General features: G+C 46.3%; 1 protein-coding gene across 3 annotated transcripts in view; it reads left to right on the top strand.

Annotated features, from left to right (window-relative positions):
* Positions 1-14,741, top strand: part of FANCD2 (FA complementation group D2) — a 536,781-nt gene that overhangs the window by 222,932 nt on the left and 299,108 nt on the right. For all 3 annotated transcript variants that reach the window (XM_029599610.1, XM_029599611.1, XM_029599609.1), the window contains one exon: positions 6,219-6,326. In XM_029599610.1, the coding sequence (XP_029455470.1) occupies positions 6,219-6,326 (108 nt within the window). The remainder of the gene's footprint in view (positions 1-6,218; positions 6,327-14,741) is intronic.

The raw sequence follows: 14,741 nt of genomic DNA, 5'->3' as shown, positions 1-14,741 counted from the left end.
GTCTAGAACGGGTAGATGTGAATCGGTTATTTACTCTTTCGGATAGTAGAAAGACTAGGGGGCACTCCATGAAGTTAGCATGGGGCACATTTAAAACTAATCGGAGAAAGTTCTTTTTTACTCAACGCACAATTAAACTCTGGAATTTATTGCCAGAGAATGTGGTTAATGCAGTTAGTATAGCTGTGTTTAAAAAAGGATTGGATAAGTTCTTGGAGAGAAGTCCATTACCTGCTATTAAGTTCAATTAGAGAATAGCCACTGCCATTAGCAATGGTTACATGGAATAGACTTAGTTTTTGGGTACTTGCCAGGTTCTTATGGCCTGGATTGGCCACTGTTGGAAACAGGATGCTGGGCTTGATGGACCCTTGGTCTGACCCAGTATGGCATTTTCTTATGTTCTTATGTATGTGCGCGTGTGGAAAATCTTTGAATCTTGGTGCGTGGACCGGGTGATTGTTCCTACTCGGTCTTCGGTGTCGGATATTTTAGGTTTCTTACAATCCGGACTCACCAAGGGCTTATTGTGTAGTTCCCTGAGGGTTCTGGTGGCAGCTCTTGGTTGTTTGCGCGGTTCCATTCAAGGCGTGGCATTGGCTGCTCACCCTGATGTTGCTTCTTTCCTAAATAGGGCAAAGCATTTATGTCCCCTGATCAGGCACCCTTGTCCTTCTTGGAATCTGAACTTGGTTCTCTCAGCTCTGTGTACGGCGCCCTTTGAGCCTCTGAAAACGGCTACAATAAAGGATCTCACGTTACAGGTGATTTTTCTTATTGCTATCACATCTGCTCGCAGGATATCTGAGCTCCAGGCTCTATCCTGTAGGGAGCCGTTTCTGAGAATTTCGGATTCTGGTGTGTCCTTGTGGATGGTTCCTTCCTTTCTTCCGAAGGTGGTGTCTGCTTTTCACAGGAATCAGTCAGTGGAGCTTCTGTCGTTTCCCGCTTTGAACCGGTCAGACCCTATGTCTAAAGACTTATGGAAGCTAGATGTTCGTTGGGCGTTGTTGCGTTATCTGGAAGTTACTAACGCATTTCATGTGACGGACCATCTTTTTGTGCTGTGGGCTGCTCCGAAACGAGGAAATATGGCATCTAAAGCTACGATTTTGCGCTGGTTGAAAGAAGCTATAGGCTCGGCATATTTGCTGCGGGGTAAGCTTGTACCGTTTGGTCTTCGGGCTTATTCTACCTGTTCGCAGGCGGCTTCTTGGGCGGAGTGTCAAATGGTCTTACCGCAGGAGATCTGCAGGGTGGCGACTTGGAAGTCTTTGCATACCTTTGCCAGACACTACAGACTGGATGTTCAGGCACCGGGTAAAGGAGGCTTTGGAGAAGCAGTGCTTAGAGCGGGCCTCTCCAGATCTCATCACAGGTAAGAAAGCTCTGGTACATCCCAGGAGTCTGGGCTGATCCGGGTACGTACAGGGAAAGGAATATTAGTTTCTTACCTGATAATTTTTATTCCTGTAGTACCACAGATCAGTCCAGAGTCCCACCCGGGGAACGCATGGAAGTAAGGGAGAGACCGCTCAGTTATTGATTGATTTGTTTTCAGATCTGCAGAAATTGGATTGACCATCCTCAAGTGGTTCTACAGGTTCAGTTCCTAGGAGGGTTAAGTGAACCGGTTATTTCTTTTTTTTGTTGAAGGGTTATTGTACATAGTTATAGTGGTTTTTTGAGAGCCATTCTGCTTTGACATTGAGTAATACTGCTGGACTGTAAGTGGCACCATCCTATATAAGGCGGAGTTTTGTTTTGAAAACTTCTGTCTCCATCTCCTAGAGGGGGGGGCAAAACCCAGGAGTCTGGACTGATCCGTGGTACTACAGGAATGAAAATTATCAAGTAAGAAACTAATTTTCCTTTCCTCAGGGCCGATGCCTCCCTCAGCAGAGGAGGAGGGCTCGCGGCGGAGGTCGCGGGAGGAGGATGCCCCTCCCATTCTATCCCCTGTTGAGCAGGTTTGCTCCTTTGGGGGGGGGCTCTATGCTACCGGACCCCCCCAGCTGAGAGGGGTGATGACTCGGGGGGGAGTTCTGTCCAGAGTTTGTGCTACTGCTGCACCAGGCTTTCCTGGCCAGGAAACAGGTGACCCTGAAGAGAGCAGCACGGCCGGATGTTTTGTCGGAGCCTCCACCTAAGCGGGTATCCACAGGGCCCCCGGAACTTCAGCAACCTTCAGGGGTTCGACAGGGGGCCCGAGTCAAGGCTCCTTTTGATTAAACAATAGTGGGATAAATATTTACAAAAGTTTTGTGTGTTTGTTTGTTTGTTTGTTTTGGGGAGATGGCCATGAGAGGATAGACTTAAGATGCTGTCCTCTAATCTGTTTCTTGAAAAATGTCCTAATGGTTCCTAAGAAGAAGGGTAAAGTGTGGGTTTTCCCTACTGAATCCACTTACTTATCAGGACAGCAGACCATCACGTCTTTCAGTTTGTGGAGCCGTTTTAACTGGGATCGCAGCCTCATTATTGGTTGAGCATAGGAGCGCCAAGCCAGCCAGTGGAGAAGGTTTCCCTTCGTCCCCGAGATCAGTACATTCCACCTCAGCAGAGGTTTGGGGATTCCCCAATGTTGCGGTGGCACTAGCTAATGAGGTAGCTTTGGTGCCTGTGAGGACAGAGAAGTCTCTTGTGTCTCTGCTTACTATGTCACAAATGACTGCCCTTAGTTCCGCTGCAAATGAGGTGGCTCGAGAGATGGTATCATTGCCTGATGCCGCCTTGGCCGTGAGAGTTGGACCTTCCGATAGTGCAGGCTTGGATGAATTTCTTATTTGGTTCAAGAAACCTGTGGTGATAACATTATTTGCTATGTATGAATTGGTGGAGCAATTCAGTCAAGTTTTACTGTTTCTATTACCAAAATGGACTCTGTGCTGTCCAGATTAGTCCCTTTGGTTTCAAGACATGATTCTATTCTTCAAGAACATGGAAATCGACTGGATGTTCTCAACCAAGGTGTGGCTAAGATCCAGTCTGTTCAGACTACCATGATTCAGGACCGTGTTCATTATCCTGAAGAATTGAAGCATTATAAAACGTTTCTTCTAGGTTTAACCTACGACTTCTGAATTTTCCAAAAATTATTGGGGAATTGCCTATGCTGACTCTAAAAAGATATTTTTCAGATATTTTACATATACTGGATCGGATTTTAATACCTACACGCGGGCGTACATTTGTGCACGCAACCAGGCGCGCACAAATGTATGCCCGATTTTATAACATGCGTGTGCAGCCGCGCGCATGTTATAAAATCCGGGGCCAGCGCACACAAGGGGGTGCACAATAGTGCACCTTTGCGTGCACCGAGCCCTTGGGGAGCCCTGCTGGCTTTCCCCGTTCCCTCCAAGGCCGCTCCGAAATCGGGGTTACGCGTGCCGGGCCTTTTGAAAATAGGCCCGGCACGCGTAACCCCCATACGTGCGTAAATCCTCCCGGCTTTGAAAATCTGCCCTAATGTCTGATAAGTTTCCTCTAATCAATAAGATTTATTTTTTGCCTACTTCTTCAAGTGGTGCATGAGGTGAATCTTAATATATCTATGAATAATTTGAGTTTTTGGAATCATCTAGCCTAGAAATTGTGGGAAGAGCAACCCTCCTAATCTTTTTTTCCAAATATGATCTAAGCCTCATTATCAGGTCAATCCAGTAACGAGTGGTAGGAAGAGCTGCGTTAGTGCCCGGCGCACCCGCGGTTGCCGCACGCACAGTCCAGCTCACCTACCGCTCGATCCTGTTTGTAAATAGCTTGCAAATGCAAGCTGCGTCTAAGAAGCGTCCGTGAAGCGTTAGGCCCGCGCAACCCATTTTACTGTATAAAGCGCTATACAGCGCCTATACAGTAACCTGGGTGCGCGGGCCTAACGCTTCACGGACACGCTGGTATCTATCATTTCAAATGTCATTTCAAATGACATTTGAAATGACAGGTACCAGGAAGTGGACGGTTCTCCGACACTCTGGATTGTCAGCCCTCTCTCCCCTCCTCCCGAAGCAAGGCGAGAAAAGCAGCCTTGCTCCGGGAGGAGGGGAGAGAGGACTGGCAGTGTAAAGCGACGAAGCGACTTACTTTTTTTGCAGCCCCCCTCCGGAGACGGACATCGGCGAAGATGACCACGGCTCCCCTGCCTCCAGCTGCCCGCGAAGATGGACACACGGGCGAAAGCGGCCCCTGTGCATGCAATTGGGCCGCTCAAGACGTGACGTCACATGCCGTGACGCCAAACGTCGTGACGTCACGCCTTGAGCGGCCCAATTGCACAAACAGGGGCTGCTTTCGCCCGTGCAGGCATCTATCTTCGCGGGCAGCTGGAGGCAGGGGAGCCGCGGTCGTCCTCGCCGATGTCCGTCTCCGGAGGGGGGCTGCAAAAAAAGTAAGTCGCTTCGTCGCTTTACACTGCCAGTCCTTTCTCCCCTCCTCCCGGAGCAAGGCTGCTTTTCGCGCCAGGCTGTTTTTCGCGCCTTGCTTCGGGAGGAGGGGAGAGAGGACTGGCAGTGTAAAGCGGGGGAGAGAGGACTGGCAATCCCGAGCGTAGGATTGCCCGTCTTCTCTCCCCTCTCTCTCTTGCAACTTTTTTTTTCGCTTTTTCGCTTTTTTTCGTTTTGTTGCTTCGGGAGGAGGGGAGAGGACTGGGGCTGCCCCGGAGACCAGCACCCATGGACGCGGCCAGGGCAGGTGAGCGGGGGCTGGGGGAAAGTTTGCCGCCTACCCTTACCCCTGCCTCTAACGCAGGGGTAAGGGTAGGCGGTAAGTTAGCAGGTTAAACGCGCGGCAAAACGGCAGGGTAAAAAAGCGATAGTCGGGGCGCGCGTTACTGGATGGTAGGGAATAGCTAATTCGATCGTTTACATGTAATATACATGCCGCGTGCGGAAGGGGTTACCCGGGGATTTAAGGACGCGATAAGAGTAGGTTAAAGGGGATTGTGGATCGCAGGAAGGGCTAACGTGGCCGGAAAGTGAGTAGAAAGCGGGTTAGGAGCGGGGTAAACGCGGCCGCATTTTACTGGATTGACCTGTATGTAAGAACATAAGAAATTGCCATGCTGGGTCAGACCAAGGGTCCATCAAGCCCAGCTTCCTGTTTTCAACCGAGGCCAAACCAGGCTACAAGAACTTGGCAATTACCCAAACACTAAGAAGATCCCATGCTACTGATGTAGTGGCTATTTCCTAAGTAAACGTGATTAATAGCAGTTAATGGACTTCGCCAAGAACGTATCCAAACTTCTTTTGAACCCAACTACACTAACTGCACTAACCACATCCTCTGGTAACAAATTCCAGAGCTTAATTGTGTGTTGAGTGAAAAAGAATTTTCTCCGATTAGTCTTAAATGTGCTACTTGCTAACTTCATGGAATGCCCCCTAGTCCTTCTATTAGCATTATGTCTATATACTTTAAAAATTTAAATGTCCTTTTTTATAGTCAGAAAATTAGAATTTTTCCTAATATTTCCAGAGTTACTCAGGAAAGAAGCAGGGGGTTTCTTGGCCCTAAAGAAAGATACTTTAGACTTGGGTGTCACATTTACCTTATGTCAGCCATATAAATGTTTCATTAAATATTGGTCTGATTTTTTTTTTCCCCCTGAACAGCTTAATTCCTTCTTGAATGCCAGGAGAATGTTAACATATTCTCCTGTTCTCACAACATCTTAGATGTCTTGATTTACATTATGGAATAGGCTCCTATATTTGCCTCTGGCTAAAGCAATTTCTTAATTATGTTTTTCTTACTTTTTCTCCCTCTATTGTTTCTCTCCACCCCTTGATTTTTAGTTGCTTTATCTGTTTATTGTGAGGACTGTTAAGGATGCTATTGTAATCTCTTTTCTTTTTGTGAAGTTAACTTTGTTACTTTTTTTGTCCTCCATGTGTTTCTTGATATAAAGTATGTTATTTTCTTTCTTAATTAAAATTCAGAAATAAAAAGTTTAAAAAAAAATACTGCAGGAACAACTGCTGCCCCTTGGGCCTGGTCATCATCTATAGAGTGATTATAGGGTGTTCACAAGCAGAAGTGATCAATTAGATTTGCTCCCATGATCCCCATTGATCGTAGATTGATGGTTCTGTTTATTTTTATCATGAATGCACAGTGAATGATGTATGCCTTATGCTTTAAAATATAGAACTACTTTCTGGAATTTCCATCATGCTAGCCTATTTTTAAACAGTATGGGTGCTTTTCTCTGGCAGGGAATTCTAGACTATATGGATAACCTGAACCCTCAGCAAATCCGCAAGCTATTTTGCATTCTTGGCAAATTGACATTCAACAAAGGACATGAAGGCAGCCATATTCAGGTATGGGGACAAGGATCAGTAGAAAACTACGACATACATTGTGAGCAAATTATTCTACTCTGCCTGGATTTGCTTCCCTCTGTTCTTCTCTTCTTTCTTTTGCTCTCTGTGTACTTTTCTTTTTCCTTATCAAACCTTTTCCAGATAAATCTGATTAATACAAAACAATTTTCTTTTAATTGATTTTTAATTTAAATAAACAAGTTGGGGTCAACCTGGTGGCTGAATGGCATTGCTGTATGGTGCAATTTGATTCCCAGGCCTCACTTCTGCTCCCTAGACTGGTACTGAGGGTGCTGTGGCAGCAGCATTCACAGTTCCTGAGATTGGGGGAATCTCTGCTATTGCTCAACAGTGACACCTAGTGGCCAGAGTTAGGGGCTGTACTAGGTTCTGGAGGCAGTACCAGATTGTGGCAGCTGGCCAAATACTGTTGTTGTGATAGCTGGAAGGGGAATATAAAAACTGGAGAAAACCCCCAGGTAGTTTTGAATAAATGCTCAACTTACTGAGCTTAAGAAGTATCATACTGGATTAAACCAAAGGTCTATTGAGACCAACATTCTGTCTCCATTAGTGGCCAGTCCCTAAAAGTAGATTAAATTTCTTGCTGCTCACTCTCTATAACAAGTGGTGGGTTTCCCTGTGTCACCTAGTTAATAATTATTTATTTTTAAAATTCTTATATTCTACCTATGTTGAACATATATAGGCTTTCCTTTCATGAACTTGTCTAAATACATTTTTCCCCAGCTATGCTACTTGCTTTCACCACATCCTCCGGTAACAAATTCCCCGGCTTGATTGTGCATTGAGTGAAAAAATACTTCCTCCAATTTGTTTAAATCTGCTACTTATTAGCTTAAAGGAGTTTCCCCTAGTCCTAGTGTTATTTGTAAGGGCAAATAAGTGTTCCCTATTGGTTGTTCTACTACACTTCTGATTTTGTAGACTTCAAGCAGTTTCCACTCCCATCCCCAAATGGTCTCTTCTTCAAGCTGAACAGTCCCAACCTGCTTAGCTTTTCTTCATAAGTGAGTTGTTTCAACCCCTTTACCATTTTTGTTGGACTTCTCTAACTCTGCCGCATTCTTTTGACCAGAATTGGACAAAGTACTCAAGGTGCAGCCACCCATTCATTTTTACAAATGCATTGTTTTCTGTTTTATTTTTCATTCCTTTCCGAATAATTCCGAGCATTGTTTGCTTTTTTGGCCACCGTCACACACTGAGCTGAGGATTTCAATGTACTGTCAACAATAACTCCTAGATCCTTTTCCTTGGTGGTTACTCCTAATGCCAAACCCATCATTGTGTATCTAAAATTTAAGGTTATTTTTCTGTAAGTGTATCACTTTGCACTTATTCATTTTAAATTTAATCTGCCAGATAGATGCCCAGTTCTCCAGTCTTGCAAGGTCCTTCTATAGTTCCTCACGATCTGTTTTAACTACCCTGAATAATTTTGTGTCATCTGCAGATTTGATCACTTCACTTATCACTCCCCTTTCAAGATAATTAATTATTATTACTGTAACCCACTAGAGGCTGGTTCTGATTGAGTTGGAAGCACAAAGGAAGAAAGCAATAGACCAAATAAATGGATAATCTAGAGCCTAGTTGAGGTAATTTTCCCATGCTGTCTAAAATGGGACAAAGTTGCACTGGTGATAGTGGATGACATTTTAAGAACATAGGGCTAGATTCATCAAACTATCGCATGTGATTGGAAGAGGGGCGTGTTTATGGTAATAGCGCACTTTGCAATAAATAAGCTATCTTAGCACTTCGCATAGGTATTACCGCAGAGTGCGATAACGTTTTCGCACTTTGCGGTATGTGCCACAATTGTAGTATTTCCTACCTATAACCACTGGGAGAGAGAGAGAGCCCGCCCATAACGCGGCTTGGAAAATAACCCCCATAATTTGAAAATTATTTTTGGGGGGTTTTTTTTGTTTGTTTTATTACCCTCACTCTTCTATAAAATTTCATAACATAAAACAATTAAAAGTCAAACATCAAATTATAAACATGTCCAAGAACCATATGAACAAAACTGTTAGTATAAAATAACATAGTAACATAGTAATAATGACAGAAAAAGACCAAATGGTCTATCCAGTCTGCTCAACAAGTTTTTTATGGTAGTAACTGCTGCTCCATGCAGGTTATCACCAAGCCTTATGTTAAGGGTAGTAATATTTATTATCAAAATTTAGCAAATGTCAAACCCATAACAAAATTATTGCTAGCAACATTTTTTTGTAAATCTGTTTATTGTTTTTTTTGTTAGGGAATACCGAACATTCAAACTTTTTGTAAACAATCATCTAACCAGCAAAGAAATATGGAAACCTTTTAAAATGTAGATGATTACGGCAGTGTAAAATATATCAAACCCCTGATACTCCACCCCCTCCTCTCCCTTACCAGCTTCCCTCTCTCGGAAAAACATTTCCAAGTACAATTATGATATCAATCATCAACTGTTTGATTATCAATATCTACATACTGTATCAATCGTTATTGGAGCCTGTTATAGAAAGACGTGGCTTTCTTATTAGGGGATGTAATATAATATGGTTAAGAGTCATCCTATAAATTAGGTATTACATTTTTGACCACTGAAGGTAGTCTGTCTATAAACGATTGCCAAACCTCATATATGGCTTCTTTTTTGGATTCGGAATGAGATTTTACTGTAAGGCATTCAAAAGTGAGTAATTTTGTTGTTCTCTTTTCCCAGTGGGCTAGGCATGGGCTGTCTTGCCCTATCCAACTAGCTAAAATTGTCTTCATTATTACCTCTGCCTTGTCTAAAAATAATTTGTTTGTTAATTTCAGGGGAGACAGTGTTACAAATACCAGACAGCTAGATATGTATGTAGTCAGGTTGCGGAGAACCTACTGTTCCCTGTACGTACCTGGGTCAGTCCAGATTCTTGGGTTTTGCCTCCCCTCCAGCAGATGGAGACAGAGAAGTTCTGACTGATTCTGCCGTATATACCAGGGTGCCACCTTAGTCCGTGAGTATTTCTCTGTCTCCAGCAGATGGTGGAGGTGCGAAACCTACATTCTGGGCTATTACTTAGTATAGAAATAATGAAGCTTATAGCCTAGGCAGGCAGATAGCCTTTAAAAAAAAAAAATTAATTTAGCTGAGATACTTTTGCTCATATTTTTCTTTGGCAAGGAGACAGTCGTCAGCCTCCCAGGGGGTTGCTAGGTCCTGAGGAGACCATCCCCTCTGGTTGCAGAGGCAGCTGCGAAGGAGGGTCGAGGACCCTATTGCCAGCTCAGTGAGGTACTAGGGGTGATACCGGGGATCCCATTCACTCCCCCCAGTAGGGCCAGGACCCGGAGGCTATTGAGCAAGTTAAAAACAAAAAAAAAATTTAAGTTTTTTTGCTTTTCCTGTTTCTGGATTCTCCCTTTCCTTGCGATCGCGTGTGGGCCCCTCTCGTCCCTTTTCACCACTATTTCGTCAGTTTTTCAGGGGGGGAAACTACTTGTTTTCTTCTTGCAAGGAAATGCTGCGGAGAGCCGCATGTCGGGCATGTGGTACCGCGCATGCGCGGCTCTCTCGGGACGGATTATGTTCCCGTTGTCTCTCAGGTGGAGAGGGAGCCTTCTCGACCTCCAAAAAAGTCGTTCTTGGTGTCCAGACTGTCTCTGGAGCCTTTGGGGAACTGCAGCCCCCTTCTCTCGTCCCGTTCCCGATGAGCGCGGGAACGGGTGCCATTTTGGATTCGCTCGTGGCAGTGACTTCTGCGGCGCTTACAGCAGAGGGGGATGGGAATCTCCCGCCACGTTTATCCCCCAAAGGACAGTCCCTGAGGGGGGGCAAGTCGGGGGGGCTTGGCGCCAATACAGCAGGAGATGTTCCCAAGGGGGATTCAGATACCTCCTCTTCTAATTCCTCCTTTTCTTCTGATTTTGTACTTCTTATGCACAGGGCCTTTAAGGCCCGGAAAGCAGGGAGAAAAAGGGCATCGGTCAAATTTCTTCTGTCAGACTCTGTTCCCAGAGCTAGAAAATGGTCCAGACAGTCAGTGGGACCCCCCTAAGGCACAGCTGCCATTAAGGTCAGGTGCTCCGCAGACAGATTTATTCTTTCTCAGATCCTGAGGACCCTGATACTCAAGACTTGCCATCTCCACCTCCGAGGGGGGTTGAAGGGGATGCGGGCCAGCAGCAGAGTACGCTGCGTGGATCTCATATTTATTTTATTTATTTAAAACTTTTTTATATACAGAGATACACTTTGAGTATCACATCGGTTTACATAAAATAATGGTTTTATGTTTTTATGTAAACAATGGTTTTATGTAAACAATGGTTTACATAAAACATATGGTGGACGATGATGATCCCAAAGTTGTTTGGCTCTTCTGGAGGGAAGAACTGGGTCCTCTGATTCCCTCTTTTTTGAAAGAACTGGGTATTGAGGCTCCCCAGGAAGAATCACGGCTTGGGGCTCCGGATCCCATGTTGTTGGGTCTCCAGGGACCGCCTTCCTCTTTCCCATTTCATTTTTCAGCAACGGATTTGCTTTTTTGGGAATAGGACACCCCAGACGTGGGCCTGAAGGTTTCCAAGGCGATGGATAAACTGTATCCCCTGCCGGAGGAGGCTTTGGAACTTCTTCAGGTTCCTAAGGTGGATGCCGCGGTTTCGACGGCGACAAAAAAGACCACCATTCCAGTGACCGGATCGACAACCTTTAAGGATTTACAGGATCGAAAGCTAGAGCTTCAACTCAAAAATTTTTTTGAGGTCTCAGCACTTGGGGTCCGTGCTGCTATATGTAGCAATTTTCCATTGAGAGCAGGCCTTTGCTGGGTGCAGCAACTGCAGGCTAACAAATCGCTGTCTGAGGACGAGGCTCTCCAGGCGGGCCAACTTGAGGCTGTCATTGCATATAGTGCAGATGCCCTTTATGATTTGCTGCGCTCTTCGGCCAGGTCCATGGTGTCTGCAGTCTCTGCTCGTTGACTCTTATGGCTACGGAACTGGGTGGCGGATGTTTCTTCCAAGTTGCAACTAGGGTCCCTGCCGTTCAAGGGCAAACTCCTGTTTGGAAAGGAACTAGAGGACATTATTCAGTCTCTGGGAGAGAATAAAGTTCATAGGCTGCCAGAAGATAGACCAAAGTCCAGAGGTTGTTTGTCTTCTAGGTCTCGATTATGTGGCAGCCGAAGGTCTCTAGCACCTTGCTCGGCCACTCCTTCTTTTTGGCAGAATTCTGGCCGACAGCAGTCCTGGTCTCAGTCCTTTCGAGGGCAGTGTTTCGGTAGACCTGGTACCTCTCAGTCCTCACAGAGTGGTAAGCCTTCCCAATGATGTGCGGCCGGTCCATTCCTCGGTTCCAGTTGTAGGGGGCAGACTGTCCCTGTTTTATGAGGCGTGGACCAAACTCACGTCGGACCACTGGGTTCTCTCTGTGATAAGACAAGGTTACTCTTTTAGATTTTGCACAACGACCCCGGTTCCTGGTCTCCCCATGCGGTTACGCAACCAAGTATCGGGCGGTACAGGAGACGTTGCAGCGCCTGTTGGCCTCAGCATGAGCATTCCTGTTCCTCTGTCAGAGCAACGAAGGGGCCGTTACTCCATTTACTTTGTGGTACCAAAGAAAGAGGGACCCTTCCGGCCCATTCTCGATTTAAAGCGGGTCAACAGATGTCTTCGGATCCCCCGCTTCCGCATGGAGACGTTGCACTCCGTCATTGCTTGAGTTCATCAAGAGGAGTTTCTTGCATCCCTGGATCTGACAGAAGCGTATTTACACATCAGGATACGGACCGATCACCAAAGGTTCCTGCGGTTTTCAATCCTGGGACATCATTACCAGTTTCAAGCCCTGCCTTTCGGCCTTGTTACTGCACCCAGGACGTTCACCAAGATAATGGTGGTGGTGGTTGCACAACTTTGTCGGGAAGGATTGTTGGTTCACCTGTATTTGGACAATTGGCTGATTCGAGCAAAGTTGGAGGTCCTTTGCCAAGAGGCGATCCACAGGTTACTTCAATTGTTACGAGCACTCAGATGGGTTGTCAACCTGACCGAGAGTCGTCAGATTCCCTCCCAGTCATTAGAATTTCTGGGGGCCCTGTTCAATACTCGGCAAGGCAGAGTTTTCTTGACGTTCGAACACATTCTCAAATTGCAGGGTCAGGTGTGACTCTTGTTGTCCAAGCATCCTCCGAAAGTCTGGGATTACTTACAGGTCCTGAGTTCGATGACGTCAACATTGGAACTGGTTCCCTGGGCCTTTGCTCACATGCAACCTTTGCAATCAGCGTTGCTCTCCCAATGGAATCCAGTGTCCGAATAGTTTCATCTTCCCCTTCCGCTGACGGAGTCTGCACCATCCAGTCTGGATTGGTGGCTGCTTTCGGACCACTTGACCCGTGGAGTTCCCTTGGTAATTCCTGAGTGGACAGTGGTGACTACGGATGCCAGCCTTTCCAGTTGGGGGGCAGTGTGTCTGAGGAAGTCAGTACAAGGACAGTGGTCCCAAGAGGAGTCCCAATGGTCCATCAACCATCTGGAGACCAGAACGTGCGGCTGTCGTTGCAGACTTTTCTACCGCTTCTCCGAGGCAAGTTGGTCAGGGTACTGTCCGACAATGCGACCACGTGGCTTACATCATTCGCCAGGGAGGTACCAAAAGTCAGCCTGTGGCACTGGAAGCTCAGCAATTAATCAGCTGGGCGGAGCAGAACTTGACCAGCATAGCGGCATCCCACATAGCCAGGGTAGACAACGTTCACGTGGATTTTCTCAGTCTGAATCGGCTCAATCCAGGAGAGTGGGAACTGGCCGAAAAGGCTTTTCGACTCATCTGCGACCAGTGGGGCATGCCTTGCATGGATCTAATGGCAACGTTCAAGAATTCCAAGTCTCCCCTCTTCTTTGCTCATCGCAGAGACACGGAAGCAGAAGGAGTGGATGCTCTCATTCTTCCCTGGCCGACCAATGTCCTGCTTTACGTATTTCCACCTTGGCCGCTAATCGGCAAAGTGCTCAGGCGGATAGAGCTACATCCAGCGGAAGTGATTCTGGTGGCTCCCGAGTGGCTGCGTCGTCCATGTTTTGCGGATCTGCTCAATTTAGCGGTGGCAGGTCCCCTGCGGTTTATGGATCTCCCGGACCTTCTGCATCAAGGGCCCATCTGTTTCGGCTAGGCCGATCGCTTTTGTCTAGCGGCATGGCTTTTGAGAGGCAGCATCTGAAGAGCAAAGGGTATTCAGATGCTGTGGTGACTACGCTTTTGCAGTCGCGTAAATCTTCCACTTCCCTATCTTATATTCGTGTATGGAAGGTTTTTGAGTCGTGGTGCGTTGACAGAGAGATTAGGCCCACTCGGGCATCTGTGTCAGATATCCTGTGTTTCCTTAAGGCTGTTTAGCTAAGGGATTATCGCATAGTTCCTTAAGGGTACAGGTGGCAGCTCTTGGTTGTTTACGCGGTACCATTCAGGGGTAGCGTTAGCTGCGCATCCAGATGTCTCTCGTTTCTTTCGGGGAGCGAAGCATTTACGCCCGCCGGTAACACATCCTTGTCCATCCTGGAACTTGAACTTAGTCCTCACGGCTTGTGTGTGGCGCCCTTTGAGCCTTTGAAAAGAACAAGGTTGAAGGATCTCACGTTGAAGGTGGTGTTTTTAGTGGCAATTTCCTCTGCTCGTAGGGTTTCCGAGCTGCAGGCTTTATCATGCAGGGAACCCTTCTTAAGGATTTTGGACTTTGGAGTATCCTTGCGAATGGTTCCTTCGTTTCTTCCAAAGGTAGTCTCCTCTTTTCATTTGAATCAATCAGTGGAGCTCCCGTCCTTTTCAGAATTGGATCGCTCAAACCCTCTTTCTAAGGACTTAAGGAAATTGGATGTCCGTAGGTGTTGTGTTATCTAGAGGTTACCAACAATTTTCATGTCTCGGATCATCTTTTTGTTCTTTGGAGTGGTCCAAAAAGGGGTAATATGGAGTCTAAGACCACTATCACCAGATGGCTCAAAGAGGCTATAAATTCCGCATATTTGCTACTTGGTAGGCCCTTGCCTCTGGGTCTTCAGGCACATTCTACTCGTTCTCAGGCAACGTCTTGGGCGGAATGCCAACAGATTTCGTCGCAAGAGATTTGCAGAACTGCTACCTGGAAATCCTTATATGCTTTTGCCAGGCATTACCGGCTGGATGTCCAGGGTCTGGGTGCAGGAGGCTTTGGAGAAGGTGTGCTGAGAGCGGGCCTCTCTGGATCCCAGCCCAGGTAAGAAAAGCTCTGGTACATCCCAGGAGTCTGGACAGATCCGGGTACGTACAGGGAAAAGAAAATTGGTTCTTACCTGATAATTTTCATTCCTGTAGTACCACGGATAAGTCCAGAGTCCCGCCCGTTAGTCGCTTGAAGG

This window comes from Rhinatrema bivittatum, chromosome 4 (genome assembly GCF_901001135.1).
Source record: "Rhinatrema bivittatum chromosome 4, aRhiBiv1.1, whole genome shotgun sequence".
NCBI lineage: Eukaryota > Metazoa > Chordata > Amphibia > Gymnophiona > Rhinatrematidae > Rhinatrema > Rhinatrema bivittatum.
The sequence above is the reverse complement of the archived record's forward strand: the minus strand, read 5'-3'. Positions and strand labels throughout refer to the sequence as shown.